Source organism: Arthrobotrys flagrans (genome assembly GCF_004000055.1).
Source record: "Arthrobotrys flagrans strain CBS H-5679 chromosome Unknown unitig_9, whole genome shotgun sequence".
NCBI lineage: Eukaryota > Fungi > Ascomycota > Orbiliomycetes > Orbiliales > Orbiliaceae > Arthrobotrys > Arthrobotrys flagrans.
The window spans coordinates 3,544,913-3,560,079 of record NW_027137551.1 but is presented as its reverse complement, the minus strand read 5'-3'; the positions used below and the strand labels follow the sequence as shown (position 1 = coordinate 3,560,079).

The 15,167-nt window shown below is 45.1% G+C and overlaps 5 protein-coding genes across 5 annotated transcripts; 1 reads left to right on the top strand and 4 right to left on the bottom strand.

Annotated features, from left to right (window-relative positions):
- Positions 1–1,629: 1,629 nt before the first annotated feature.
- On the bottom strand, positions 1,630–3,097 carry DFL_006398 (uncharacterized protein; the record flags this gene model as incomplete). Its single annotated transcript, XM_067635815.1, has 7 exons — positions 1,630–1,703; positions 1,766–1,944; positions 2,009–2,129; positions 2,185–2,282; positions 2,351–2,495; positions 2,558–2,907; positions 2,988–3,097. 7 exons carry the CDS (start codon positions 3,095–3,097, stop codon positions 1,630–1,632), a joined length of 1,077 nt encoding a protein of 358 aa, XP_067490208.1.
- A 1,477-nt stretch (positions 3,098–4,574) lies between these two features.
- Positions 4,575–5,220, top strand: DFL_006397 (uncharacterized protein; the record flags this gene model as incomplete). The annotated part of the gene is made up of 2 exons (XM_067635814.1): positions 4,575–4,632; positions 4,706–5,220. The coding sequence occupies 2 exons, from the start codon at positions 4,575–4,577 to the stop codon at positions 5,218–5,220; spliced, it is 573 nt and encodes a 190-aa protein (XP_067490207.1).
- A 335-nt stretch (positions 5,221–5,555) lies between these two features.
- Positions 5,556–6,777, bottom strand: DFL_006396 (uncharacterized protein; the record flags this gene model as incomplete). The annotated part of the gene is made up of 3 exons (XM_067635813.1): positions 5,556–6,009; positions 6,107–6,488; positions 6,570–6,777. 3 exons carry the CDS (start codon positions 6,775–6,777, stop codon positions 5,556–5,558), a joined length of 1,044 nt encoding a protein of 347 aa, XP_067490206.1.
- Positions 6,778–7,680: 903 nt separating this feature from the next.
- On the bottom strand, positions 7,681–9,740 carry DFL_006395 (uncharacterized protein; the record flags this gene model as incomplete). The annotated part of the gene is made up of 4 exons (XM_067635812.1): positions 7,681–8,339; positions 8,429–8,843; positions 8,930–9,322; positions 9,441–9,740. 4 exons carry the CDS (start codon positions 9,738–9,740, stop codon positions 7,681–7,683), a joined length of 1,767 nt encoding a protein of 588 aa, XP_067490205.1.
- A 3,500-nt stretch (positions 9,741–13,240) lies between these two features.
- On the bottom strand, positions 13,241–14,779 carry DFL_006394 (uncharacterized protein; the record flags this gene model as incomplete). The annotated part of the gene is made up of 2 exons (XM_067635811.1): positions 13,241–13,310; positions 13,371–14,779. 2 exons carry the CDS (start codon positions 14,777–14,779, stop codon positions 13,241–13,243), a joined length of 1,479 nt encoding a protein of 492 aa, XP_067490204.1.
- Between the last annotated feature and the right edge of the window lie 388 nt (positions 14,780–15,167).

Here is a 15,167-nt window from a genome sequence, read left to right as displayed (position 1 = left end):
GATCCGTAACCGTGTTGACGACAAGAATAGGGATGTGGTGAGGAATGAAAGTATAGCAGGCGCGGTGCCCTACATGAACCGCATAAATTGTGAGCTGCCATATTTTCAGATATACTCTTCCAAGGATAGTGTAAAGCTACTTACCTTCCGGCATAAGGGAGGGTATGCTTTAATACCAAGCTGCCAGAAGCAAAATAATGATCATGAAGTAACCAATTGCCACAATTCCTATTTCCACCTTATTAACAACATTTGTTTTTCGATTCCGCCTAGTACATGGAATCCTCTTAACTGGAAACGTCTAGGCCCTCGAGTTTGAGCATGTTGGAATATCACCAAATTTACGTAAGGGAATTGTAGACAAGTAGCAGGCATCCTTTGACCAAGTATTGTGTCGTAATAATGCAGATTTCTCCGACCCATGCAAGTATACCGTATGTTTTCCAAAGTCCCGTTTCTCTAGAGCCCAGATCCAATCCAAATGAAAGGTCTCTGCCTGCTCCTGGAAGATTGTCGAGACCGTACCGACTTATGTTCATTAACGACAGTGTGAAAGTTAACATAAGCTGAATTCGATTTTACTATGTTAGCAAGACTCTATATTGTATCATCATCATCATCATTTGTTTAACGGTCATGGGGGTCTCATACCAAGTCAAGTAGTACCAACCAGTCCTCAGCATCGAATTTTAAGCCTTTCCTCGAGCTCGTTGCTTTTATACTATCCCATATCCTGTTCGCTAACTTTCCTCCCCATCAGGATCGACGTAGGTTTCTCCTCTCTTACTATCTACCAATTACAACGATTATCGTTATACTCCACCATATTGCTACTTCTGGTTCCAAATTGGTATTCTCTTGGTTTGCTGCTATTGTTTGCGCTGAAAATGACCCTGTCATTATTCCCCGCAGGCCGTATACCAACTTGAGATAAAACGGTATACATCAATTGTTGACGCGATCAATCGTGAATATTGTGGATGTCTGCTCGGTATCGGAAGGAGCGTTTTGCACATTCCCACGTTCTATTCGGTTGATAAATCAAATTTCTAAGGAAATATTTCTTGTACCGTGGCTACTATAATGGTTTGAAAGAGGGTGGTTTCTCAAGTCGAGAATATTAAAGCCGTACTGGTTTTAGTATGGGTTGAGAATACACTGGAAAACTGGTTAATTATATCAGCACTATTTAAAGTTCAAAGCACAGCTCGTCTATTCTTTACTATGAAAACAAAATATAGGCGCGAATGCTTCCGTAACGTCTAAGTTAGATATATATCGTTTATGATAATAGGCCACTGTCATGAGGGTTTCACTATAGAAGTTGAATCCGGAACAATATGTCGGCAAGTATGTATGTACGGTATATTAATATGTGCTTCCAAAAAAAACATATACAAATCACTTTTCTCTTTCCACACCACGGAACCTTGAAATATCTACAGAAAATGTGACGTCAAAAATTATACAAGGGAATCTCCGCCCTGATATCGAGCGAGAGTATCCAGAGTTTCGATCCTCGCTTGACAGTGGATGAACCCCGTCGGATAAAGCTCTGTCGAAGACTTTTATCTGATATTAACTGAACGAAAATAATTAGGCGAGTAGACTAGAAGGTGTATTAAGTGTCTACAAGCACTGGCTGTAGTATGGATTCGAGTAAGTGCAAGTTCCCTGAGCACAAGTAGTCGGGCCGGTCCAGTCTAGTGAAGAGGTTAGTTATATTTGCATTTTCGGTGGAAGTGAAATCTGAATTTAGACTTACTAGCACCGCCGCATTGGCCCCAGAGTGGAGAGCCTCCGGATGATGAACCAGTTGTGGTAGCACGAGTAGTCGTTGTTGTGGTACGAACTGCAGTCGCGGTAGTGGCTGGGGTAGTCGTGCGAGTGGCTGTCGTTGTAGTGCGGGCGGTGGTGGTTGTCACTGGGGTTCCAAGGTTATATCTACGAATTTGTTAGTTTTATCTGAAGTATCAGAATATCTAATCTCGGGAGTTATATCACGAACCTAGTCTTCAAGTGTCTCCACCAATCACGCAACATCCAGCCGTCGAAGTCGGTGATGACGCTTGAGGATCCTGCCAACATGATGAAGTTTGAGACACCAGTCGGGGTCCAGTCATAGAAATCTAGGAGTTTGTATTAGCTAGCCGCCCGCACACTAATTCGAACCCAATAGCTTACCATCCAAGGCGAACGAATGTCCCATCTCGTGGAGAAGAATGTGGATGTTCTCAGAGTTTATATTACTCAAGAAATATTCTGTGCCAATTCGTTGGCCCCTATGTTGACCAATTAGTGATTTCTCCTTTTTTTTATTTTATTTAGAGGTGTAGAACTCAAGGCCTACCAGTCACCACCAGCACCGCCGCCAAAACCATCAGTGAGCCACAAGCTCATATCGTAATGGCGAGCTGCGCCTCCAGGGCACGAGTTGTAGTTTCCGTCCTGGTGGAAGAATCTTCCGCATCGTGGATCGCACTCAGGGATGCCGCCTATAATCCAAAAGTTAGCACATGGATACTTCACTCTTACTATAATCCACTAGGATCCTTACCAGAGTCCTTGGTAGTATAAATATCATATCCGCTCGTAGATCCCTGGAATTGGCTAGTACTCTTGACAGCGTATCCAACAATATTAACAGGAACGCTCGAGTACGGGAAACCGTCGAATCCAACCAGCCAATCGATCCATTTCTTCATACTGCGCTGCAGGGCAGTCAAGACCTGGGCTCGCTGAGCCTCGCTGAGGTTTTGAGACGAGTCCCATCGAACACAGAAGTTGAGGTATCCTCCATTGGCCATAACTTGATCGTAGCCATAGTTATTGAAGCCCAGGGCGTTGCTGTAGGTCGCAACTTCGTGGTCCCAGACTTGCTGGAGTGGTAAAACCAAGTTGGATGGTCTATCAGAACGTTAATTGTCAACCGAACGGATCATCGTGTAACAATCGAATATTTTAGGTTGCATAGGTTTATGACATACGGGTTCCATGTCGACTGTCTCGCAACGATTTGCTTTGGCATAGCCGCGGCAAGACTTGCCAGTCCCAAAGTAAGGACGAGGGAGTCCTGTAAAAGACGACTGAAATGCATGGTTTCAAATTTCGAATTGTATATATATATATTTAGGAATTTAAAAGAAATGTCAATATTATCTCGAGCACAGCTAGGAGAAACCGATAATGTAAAGAATGTGAAGAGAAAAAGTTAATTACTAGCCTCTAGCTATAACGAAATGCGATGACAATGAAACTTGAGAAGTCAGAGAGAAACCGAGGGTATCGTAGTTGAATATAAATACTTACTTGGCATGTCTAGTGGAGACAATATCCCAGGACTAAAGCGAAGGCCATATTATTCTGATGCAAGTAATCTATATTGCGCTCAGGCCCAAAATGCCGTGATATCGCTTGCCTTCCCGTCGAGCCGGGCATATTCAATGACAGGATCCGAAGTCTGGCAACCATGGTATCATCAGTACTACTCGAATGGAGGAATCTAGTTTCTCCACGGACCCACCGGCGCGCCTTGGTTAATAATGTTCAGGATAAACCCCATGGCAAAAGTTGAAGGGAGCAAAGATGAATCCAGCTACTGAAGTCGCTTAAACTAGCTGTTTCCATGGATAACAATATTCCAATGTTTGGTACACCAATCAGCTGCCGACCTGGCCTTCATCCGAGGTCTTCTAGGTCCTTGGAATATCGGATATTCTAGATCTCTGCCGTAACTAAGGTTAGAAGTTGGTTGATTTCGGACTGTCACACTCCGACGACTAAACTGTCCAACCAAAATTAGGCCCTAATGCCCGACGGACGGACCAGAAAGTGGCCCCATTCTTAGCCTTACATCCTTGAATAACTTTAAAGTTGAAGCAATATCCAACCCAGCGTTTGTTCGAAACGTCAGAGGTACCGAAGTAGCCCCACTCCTCATCCCAGGCCAGGAACCATCTGGTCCCACCATGCTACCTTTCCCCACGATTTCTAGCGTGTAAATGCTCCTTCGGGACGACAGTACCGCACTTTTTTCTCTCCATCGCATGGTAGTTTTCAGGAAATTTAGGCGGTGAAAGGCGAAACGAAAGATGCCGGCTGCCGGTTTGGCTAATATTCCAAAAACGGTATTGCTTCGATATACGCCGCATGATTCTTGAAGAAAGTTGAGTCTCAATGCGGCACGATGATGGCTACTCGAAAAACTACAAAAGATCGATAATGGTGCGACCAACAGTTAAATATTAATATTAATAACCTCTAGTTTATCATGCATCGGCTTTCTCCATACCTTTCCAAGATCTTATCTCGCGACAATTCCGTCCGAATATTAACCTCAATTCCGTCACCAGCTGGCGCTCGTTGGCACAGGCCTGGCAATTTAAACGAAAGGGTCGCACTCCCTTTTCCAAAAGTGTGTTGCATATGTTGTACCAAACCTTCCTAAACCGGCCACAACACATTCCAATGATCCTCGCTCCAATACAAAATTCTTTCAAGAGAAAACTCCAACCCTGTGATGCTATTGGTAGCTGCATTTGAACCTCTTCACAAATGCAGGTTCATTCTTCCAAATGAACGTCCTACGCCTTCCCAGAGTCTGGGCATCTCCGATTGCCCGTTTATGCCATGGTAAGGAAATGATCCTAAATACATCTCTTTATTACTACGTCACATCGGTGCTAACTTATGTCATGAACAAAAGGCACCCGTAGTATAACCACCTCGTCCCTGCTCGCGCCGGAAACCGCGCCGAATGTTTTCAGACGGACGGATAAATCTACCTCCATATTCCAGACTTCCTTTCTGCGAACATTAGCTACTGAGGCCTCTTCTTCGGCTGAGGCTACTCCGGAAGTTGCAACATCTGAAGTTATATCATCTGAAGCTTCCGCATCGATACCACCACCACCACCCCGAAACCCCAAAGCAGCCCACCTACCCTATCAAATCGAGAAAACCAAGTCTGGCAACCTCCCCGTCTACGAAATTCACGCAGCAGGCCGGGTAAAATCGACAGCGATAAGGAAAATCAGGGGTGATCAGAAGGCGCTTGCAGATGATCTCAGGAAGGCATTGAAGCTGAAGGACTTTGAGCTACGATCGAATGAGCTTACTTCAAAGATTGAAGTAGCTGGAAAGAGGGTAGCGGATGTTAGGAAGTTTTTGAGAGCCCAAGGCTTGGGAGAGGACTTTACTCCTTTGTCGTCAAACCAATAAAGGGTGTCTCGAGTATTTGTATAACTCTCATGTTGGGAGTAATTGTATAATAGGGTTAATATCCAAGATCTAACAAGAACAGTTACGAGAGAAAGAAACAAAGAAAGGGTGGTATTAGTGAGAATAGTTACAGTACACGTGGGAACCTCCCAGCGACAACCTTTCTCTTCACTTGCAAGTCAACATAACAAGAAACGACAAGATATGTAAGTATAAATAGTGAGACTACGCGACAGCCACAATATGAAGGGGAAGTAAAATCAAATCAAGACATCTTGGGGGGTAACAGTAGGTCGATTGCGAATCAAATTTATGATATATTATGCTCCGGGGCCCTATTCTTTCTTGCCATCTTTATTTTCATCCTTATCATCTTTATTCTCATCCTTCTTATCATCTTTATTTTCCCTTCCCTTGTCATCCTTCTTACCATCTTCGGGCGGCGGCGTCGGTGCCGGTGTTTCCGTAGGAGCAGGTGGCGGTGGCGGTGGAGGAGGATCAGGAGTTGGCGACGGCGGCGGAGGCGGCGGAGGAGCCGGGTTATCAAAATCAAAATCAGCGACTCGATCAGATAAATCATCAAGGTATCTATCATCCGGCCAATAGGAAAACTCCGGAGGTGTTCGATAAAACCATGGATGATAATTCCATTGCGTTTTATCCCAGTCCGTACAGCCGAAGTATATCGGCTTACCCTTAATACCGACGAGACCTCGCCAGTGGAATTTCTTCATCTCCTTGTTATTATTACAGAAGGGGACGAAGTGGGTCAGGTAGGTTGGTTGGATTCTAGAAGAGGGGGGGGTTAGTCTCATCTTCCGGTTTATAAACTGTATTTTCTCTCTCTCTCTTTCTCAGGGAAAAAGGAAGATTCGAGAGTACTCACTGTGAAGTCGGCTTCCCATCAAACAACCAACTCGTAAACTCCTGTACAGCAGTACTACTATTCGTCCCGCACTCCCTCATCACAATATCCCCAATCCTAAAGTCCTCATTAAACGGAACCGGCCTAACAGACGGCACTAAATACGTCATGCAAAGCTTAGACTTAGCATTTTGAATATACCCCGTAAAGAAAGAAGGCCTCTTCGCCGCCCTCTTATTGAGATTAACGGCACCGCGGAAGTTCCAGCGGAACGGGAGGGTGGGGTGGTTGATACCGTCGTTGTCACGACAGTTTCCGGTGGTGCATTGGCAATCTTGGAGAGTTATACCACCTTTGTCGGCTTCGTCGGAAAGACAGGCGCCGTAGTTTGAACGGCCGAGCTCTGAAGTTTCAGCGAAGAGAGAGTTAGGAATGTTTTCGATACGTATTTGTTATGTGGAAGTGTATTTGGAGAAAAACCTACCGAGCATCCCAGACCATGAGTATGAGTAAGCTTCTTCGCCTAGTGCATTTCCTCTTTCGAATTCATCGAAAAAGTTGTTCTGCCGTGCCTTTATATCGCTGCGGGCATTGGATTTATGCGCTGAGTTTATCACATGAGACTGGACCCCGCTGATAATAAGAAGGATTGTGATGGCTGATACTAGCCGGTCTCTGGTTTTGAACCGCATTTATATATGTCCGGCCCCGTTGCATTAGCCTTGTGTGCCCTTATAAACCCGGGGGGAGTAATAAAGGGATCTATAGATCTAGTGTATTCAAGCTATTGCTGTACGATGTCAACCTTCGCTCACAGGTACGGAATACGCAGGATCAAGAACTTTCTAGGGATCCAGAGGTCTCAGAGGGGAACATAGCATCCCTTATAGAGCATCCGGTAAGCATTTTACTCTCGTATTCAGGAACCCATGCACATATGGCCATGCGCCATTAGGCTAGAAGCTTCTAAGTTTAGGCACAGTAGATGCATCGATGCATAGGATTGCAAACGTTACTGTAGTAAGTGGAATTCTCAGGCTTGGAATACATATTATGTTGGATTATGCTACCGACTTTGTGTTGTGGCATAGACACTAGCATTAGAGCAGGTCTCCGAATAAACTTCCTACAACTCGGGAGCAGCCTCCAGCATGATCCCAAACTTCTTAACTCTTACGGCATGGCTCTCGCATTCCATTGGATTGTGTTATATACCGTCTATTGCAGAGAGTTACCGCCGCATAACTAGTAGTAACCAACTCGTCGCGCGTCTTTGTTGGTAACCTAACAACATTTACTATATTTCAAAATATATTAATGACCTCGTAAAGGCAGAATTCATTGCTCTCCACCAAAGCACCCCTTCTAGAAATATATTATAAAACCCGCTAAGAATTCCTTGGCCATGCGCAGAAGAAATCTATGTGCATGCATCTGCTGGCAAAGCTATACAACAAAATCATTAAACTCTAGTTCTCACGAAAGCATAAGCGTGAGGGAGACCACAAAAACAGAAGTCTAACAGGCAAAATAAAATAAAATCAAAGGCCAGGTAGACAAGAAATAAGGCGTCAAATCTAACACGACAGAGAGCATTAGAGCTTCGCCCCTTCTTTCTTTCGCCTCTCCCTCTCCTTGTCTCTTAGCAAACGCCTCAAGATTTTACCACTTGGACTCTTGGGAATGGCATCGATGAACTCGACGCCGCCACCCAACCTTTTATGTTTAGACTTGTGATCAGCCACCCACTTCATGATCTCTGCCGCAGTCTCCTTTGACGCTTCAAAGCCTGGATTCAACACCACAAACGCCTTTGGCAACTCCCCGGTTTTATCATTGGGAACGGGGATAACAGCACAATCCGCGACTTTTGGATGATTCAACAAATGCCCCTCGAGTTCGGCCGGAGCTACTTGAAAACCACTAATTTTGATGAGCTCTTTGAGGCGATCTACGACGAACAAGTGTTGATTTCCCGATGATGATTTTTTGATGATGGTTTCGTCGCCTGAACGTAGCCATCTATGACCGTGTTCGACGATGAAGGTTTCGTCGTTGGCCTTTTGGTTGTTGAGGTAGCCGATAACTACGTTGTCGGCACTGACGAGGAGCTCACCGGGTTCGTTTTCACCGACATCCTGGCCTTGGGCATTGACTACGCGACATTTGATGCCAGGTAGGATGCAACCGGATGAGCCGTGCCAGATATCGATACCAGAGGTGAAACAGACGACAGTAGAGGATTCAGTCATGCCTAGAGTATCCCAATCGTTAATACCTCCTGTTCATGCAAACGTTGGTTCACTTGTTAACCAAGTGAATCTGAAGGGAGGTGAAACTCACCGTATCCTTGAACGACCTTTATCCATGGATACAACTTTGTCATTTCCAAGCTGAGTTCTTCTGTCAAAGGAGCAGCACCTGTCATGATGTACTTAACAGAAGACAGGTCAAATTTGTCCAAGATGCCCTTGTTCTTTGCCATCACAATCATGAGTGGTGGGACCAAGAAGAGGAAACTGAGCTTGAAGTTCTGAATACATTTCAAGAATGACTCTAGCTCAAATTTGGGAAGAACAACAGCTGAGTTTCCGGCATAAGGTTCTGTCTGGTTAATGACTACCAAGGCGTATATGTGTGATTGTGGAAGAAGCGCAAGGACTCTGGTGGGCTTGGTGAAGTCTCTGAATGATTTGGAGTATTCAATCACTTGGACAATATTTGTGATCATGTTAAAGTGAGAGATTAAGACACCTTTCTATTATAAGGGTTAAACGGTAGCTACCATTAGCTCATGCTGAGAATTCCAAAAGAGCATCCAAGAGAGGCGAAAAGGTAACATACCGGCAAACCACCCGTCCCAGACGAGTAGGAGACAAATGCAACCTTTTCTCTCGAGTAACTTTCCCCCCAGCTGAGAAGCTCAACTTCCTTCAACTTCTTCCCTTCTTCAACCAAATCATCAAAGGTTCGGAAACCCTGCGCCTTCCTGCGCATTTCTTCCGTGGTGAGTACATCAGGAATAGGCAGTAAGAAGATGTTCTCTTTCGGAATTTTGACACCCTCTGCATTGGCAGCCTGGAGGGCAGTATCGAGGAGCGGTACAGAGGTGAATAGTGCCCTTGCATTTGAATCCCTCAGCTGATATGCAAGTTCATCAGCATTATAGGCAGCATTTGCTGGGCTCGTGATGCCGTTGACACGGTGGACTGCATAGCAGAGTGGGAGGTAATCGATCTGTTCATGTGTGATAATTCTAGGTTAGCGCTTATTACCCCTTTCTTCGACGCCTTTTCTCGCCTTATCTGCATCTGCATATATATATTTTATTTCGGAGATTTTTTTTTCTACTTACACAGTTGATGCTGTAGACCCCCACGACTTTCTCCCATTCCGAAAACCCAGCAGCTTGGCCACCCTTGTTGATATCGTCAACCTTCAAGACTTTCTTGATAGCTCGGGCAGCAAACTCGACCCTCGAAGCGACCTCGGTAACCGAATATCCTTTGCCAGTGAGACCGCAAACATACGGCGGGTTTGATTTGTTAGGATCTGCACGTCCGTATGCCGGGTTGAGAATGAAGTCGCCAATTGGAATGTTATCTGGACGGTTTGGCAACTGGGGCACCCATTTTGGTGCCTCATACACAATCATCTCGACGTTGATTTTGTTGAGCTTGGATTCAAGTTAATTTCAAAAAAAAAAAAAAGAAAAAGAAAAAGAACCGAACAACAAGAAAGAAAAAAAAGAAGAGATTGTTTTTGACAAGAAGAGAAGATGGGTTTCTCAAGAAAATACAGGCTGGGCGACCAGATATCGGATTAAGAAGGTTGATGCTTTCCGAGGCAGCTACTTGGCAACCACAAGGGAGGTAGGAATTGAATCGTGCGGAAGCAGAGCTTGTTGGAGTTGTTGCACAAAATCAGGTGATATCGATGGCCAAAGTCCCTTTAGCTAGGAAAAGGGAATGGGGAATCAAGCCGATTGGAAGGATAAAGATGGAGGGTTTAGTCTAGTCGATGAAGTTTTTTTGAACTTAGGAATCGATGGCGATAATGGAGATGGTTTATGCTAAGAGGAGGCAATGAGGTTAGATTAGTGATGAGGTTCCTCGAAGCAGCTGTCTCGACGTCTGCCATAGCACGGTGTAGTGTTTCTATCAAATTATGCCTCCAAACATGCATCATTAAGACATGGTCCGTCAGGCGCCTAGCGCTGTCACATTGGATGCGAACTTCAACTTCAACTTTGACTTGGTCTCTTGATCCTTCAATTATAATCAATGTAATGCAATGCACTGACCATAAATAATTAACCCGCCGCATGCTACAGAGCAGCTAACGTTATACGATATAACTAACCGCACCGCTGGTACTCCATGACATTACATGACATCGACTCGAACTCGAAAACACTCACCTAATTGCAAATGCAAAACTCTGTGCGACGATACTCGCAGCCTCTGATACCGATTTCCTCCCTCAAGACAAATAACGGTGAGGAGAAGTGGTAGTAGAAGTGGAGGTAGAAATGGGGGGCCACCCTTTAAGGTCCTACAGGGCGCGGCCAGGTGCAGATATATAAAGCCCTCCCCCAATCTCACAAAATTATACGGTAAAGTTATCCATGAATCGTACGTTTCTTCCCTCGGCTTCGGAAACAAACGATAACCTTCAGATGGGAATAACGGACTACCCCCATCGGTTGTACCTCTAATTCGAACCTAGCATACCTAGGTATCAGGAGGGCCGAAGGGGAGCAGGAAGTAGGAGGTATGGAGCCGCCTGCCTACCCTTTCTCCACCATGTCTCGCTTGAGCCCCAGGCATAACTGTGTCAATAGCTGCATAGTTCGAGTAAGAAAGAGACAGACAAAAAAAAAAGGCTCTCGAAGGGAAAAAAACGAAGTGTCTGAGTTTCCTAAACCCCCAATCTGGGTATGTTGGCCGGGATTAAATCGTGGCTGCAGCAGGGGTCATTCGCTATCTGGCCCATGCCCAGACGAATATCTTTATGGCGGCAAAAAGTACGATGGTTCCCAATTGAGGTCCTACACTGTCTGGAGAAGCCTAGTTGGAGGGTTGGTAAGCCGGCGCTGATGCCATAACTTGTTCGTCTCGTGGGCTATATCGAGACAGGCCAATATATCGATCCATACCAAAAGCATGGGGTAGCTTTCTATTCTCCACTTCGACTCCATGCAACTCTCCAACCCCAAGTTTCCAAGACCGAGATAAGTGTCGATGCTAACGCCATTTCGCACCTAGATTGTGGGGTAACAAGCAAAAAAAAGTTCTAATCAGTCCTGGTTTTAATTCGGGGACGGAATAAATTCTCCACGTGAACCACCACCATTCTTTCTTTTTCCCCCTTCGAAAGCCGATCTGGCGGTAAAAAAAATCTCTCCGTAACGGTTGGGAAAAGGACTCAACAGCCGTCTACGTCTACCGGATGATTCCAATGGTCTGATTTCCTGAGGGAAAACCGTACGCATAAACATGCAAACCGACGAATTGGGCTTAATTGCGGCCGGGGCGCGAAGCAGCAGCGTAGCGAAGTGCAGAATCAGTGCAGACTCTATGTTCGAACGTTCGAGTTCTGTCAAAAAGCCAAGCCTGGAGCTTTGAGCTTGAAACGAAAAAGCTCGGGGAATGTTTGCTAGCCAATTATCGGTCCCCTTTTTCAGCCGAATTGAAGCGATTCATTATCCCTGCAGGCCGCGCCGGTGATATCATACTCCGTATATAATCTCCGTGCAGGGCAAATGCAGTAAAGTACGGCAACACAAACATAAATTTCGGCGATTTTTCCCAACTTATAAAAATCAACTTCTTAAATATAGTATTTTAAGGCTTAAAAACAATAAAAATTGCCTTTATTATATACCGATTTCAACTTGAATAAATTTCAAAGGTGTCGGAATAGTAGTTTCATAGGTGTTACCATTTTCGCAACTCAAGAAAAGCTGAAAATCGTGTTGTCGAAATCAGAAAAGTTTACTCAAGAAGTGACCTATGACGGCGCTATGACTACTAATCAGATACCTTTGAAATTTATTCAGGCTGAAATCAGCATATAATAAAGGTGATTTCTATTATTTTTAAATCTGAAAACATCAATTTGGAGTAAAAATAAAATAAAAAAACCTAAAAACCTAAAAACCCTAAAAACCGGATTGCGCGTTTCACGAGGTGCCGAAATTTAATTACACGGTACGATGTTTGCGTTGCCGTAGTAAAGAGCAAAGCCGTGCCAAATCGAGGAATCTTCCATTTTCATATGCACGCGCCGCCCAGGCACGTTGAAAACTGCCAATATCGAAAATTTTAAAATCTCGATGTTCTAAAAATCAAGGAAATTGGAAAGGGGGAAGGATCGACGTATGCGAAATGCATATTTCAGCCTCGGATGGTCAATATTTGCAATTGTCGATACCATGTCCGATACATACCTAAGTAGGTATACAAATTGTGTACATGGACATCTAGATACCGCAACTTTTTGTGTGACTGTCATCGTCCGATCCAGCCAGCTGGAAACTCGAGACGGGACCAACCATCAGAAACCTTATAATCTAGCTATAGGGGCTTGCCTGCACCTTCTGGAAGGAATCAATCAACGCTATGGGTAGCACTAGACTCTATAGATACATCGACTCGAGCTTCGACCGAACTTGTCCGCTAGAAAGATATCAAAGCTTAACTTTTCTAGTCTACTAATTAGCTAGATCTCCCAATAACCGTAAATCGACATCGATATAGGATTTATTAGTATAGATTCGGGTTCGCGATCGGGTCTCGACCTGGTTCTGAATGCAAGACAGAAACAGCGACATTGGCTGGTTTTCTACAGAGCCTATGCACGGATATCCACATGCTACCTTATACGCATATCGTTAGGTATGTACCGATTAGAATACATGGATTGAATTCGAAACATGGGAATTACACATCCAGCCGACCGGAGTATGCCAGGCTATCTTGCAGGCAGTTCTAGCCCAGTCGATTCACTTCGAGGCTTGCGAACTTGCGGGGGGGAGAAATCCAATGAATAAACTTTTGATCGACTGCAGTCCACCGCTTGTATATAGCTCGAACGCCCTAAGTAAAATGCTAAAAACATGGCCTTCCTACAATATCATCGAATATCTAGACCTCACGGCTGACCAGTAGAGCCTGCAACTATTGGTGCTGCAGAAGTCTCTTCGAATACCAAAGAAATGTGACTAAACCCCCACGTTAGTATCTCAACTATATGGTACAACCTCAAGGACGGGGGTACTTACTCATCACCAGCTGTAATAGTCCTACCATTAGCATCAACCACAAATCCCAAAATCCCATCCGAATGTCCCTGCCACTTAAACTTCTCCTCCCCGCTCCTACAATCCCATCTCCTAACCGTCCTATCCACGGAACAACTAGTCAACAGCCACCCCCTCTGTCCCTCTTCAAACAGTACCTTCACAACCGAATCCTCATGCCCACTAATAGTCCTCCTAACCGCCCACCTCTGCGTATCATAGAGCACAATAGACCCATCCACAGACGCAGAAGCCAATAACGGCAAACTAGGTGAGAAAGCTAGCGATTCAATCGAATCACTTTGTGTCGACAAAGTGGCCAGGATCTGAGCACTCTGCGTCCCTGCTGTAGCACTACCACCTCTTCTTGCGCCTGCACTTCGTCCACCAGTCTGTGTTCCCGCAGTAGGCAATGCAATAACCTTACATTCACCGGTCGACCCACCAACAACCACCACAGTTCCAGCAGGATTAGCAGCAACAGCATACAGCCCACCATCAACATTAAACCTCGCATCATCATTCCCAAAGCTAGCAAACACTTCTCCGGTTTCCACATTATGCACAAACAGATTTGAGTCTTCGGATACAGTCGCAATCAACTGTCCGTTCTTTGCGAATGTACCGGCGGTACAAGGTGCGGTATGGTTATAAAACGCCTGTTTGACGAATAACTCCGATCCAGGTGAGTTTGCATCAATCTCATAGACCCAAACTGATCCATCGCTGGCTCCCAACGCGAATACGTTATCGGTAGGATGTGCGATTAACCATGCGATCTCCTCGACTTCCTGGACTTCGGCGATTTTCTTCCATGAACTTGATTCCGTGGGATTCGTGGCGTTGGTGCATCGTGTAACCATGACTTTTCCATTCATACCAGCAGAAACCAAAAACTCGCCGGAGGCGGTAAAAGCGACAGAGGTAACCGAATCCCCATGACTCTCTGACTTAAAAATAATCTTTTGTGACTTTCGCTCCTGTCCTCGCTGTGACGTCTGTCCAGGTGTAGGATCCGAAGACCAAATGTATGCAATGTCATCACCGCCTCCTGTAGCTACAATCCCAGATAACCGTGGGTTTACAGCAATAGAATAGATTGAATCTGTATGTTGATCGAAATGTCGGACTGAATCGTTGATGAGATCGATTTCGATCGATTCGCCGGCGCCGGCTCCTCGGTACGCTGTAGAACTTTCTTCACCTTCATCGTCCGAGAGATCTTCCATCGGCTGGTCATCGTCCGGGATGATTTCTTCGAGAGCCTCGTTGTTGTTGATGAAGGATGGTTCTTCATCTGGCTGGTCTGTGGAGGGGTCGTAGTCATTGTTAGAACCGCTGTCGTAGGCGGCGCGGGACCCCGCTGGGGTATGTGGGTGCGGGGAAACCATTGGAAAGGTATATTAAAGGGAAGGAAGTAAATGCGACCGGTTTGGTGGTAGAATTGATGGTTAATGGTGATGCTAGGCTTAATGTTTGTTGGGTTTTATATGAAGGGAAAGTTGAAGCTCAAGAAGAAGAAAAGAAAAAAAATCTTAGAAATCAAAAAAACGTTTGGCGGGGCTACCGAAAAAGAATGTCGGCGAATCTTTGCGCCGACGTTTTTACTCGCTTTGATAAACGGCACCACCAAACAGCCCCAGAAAAGAGTCACAGTTGCAGATTTAATGTATCAGAAGATGGGATAGGAGTCTTAGAGCAAGATCAATTTGCCCGAATGAATATTTCAAAGTATGCTACATGCAATGTAGTGCAAACGCTTTGTAACTTTTAGTAGCT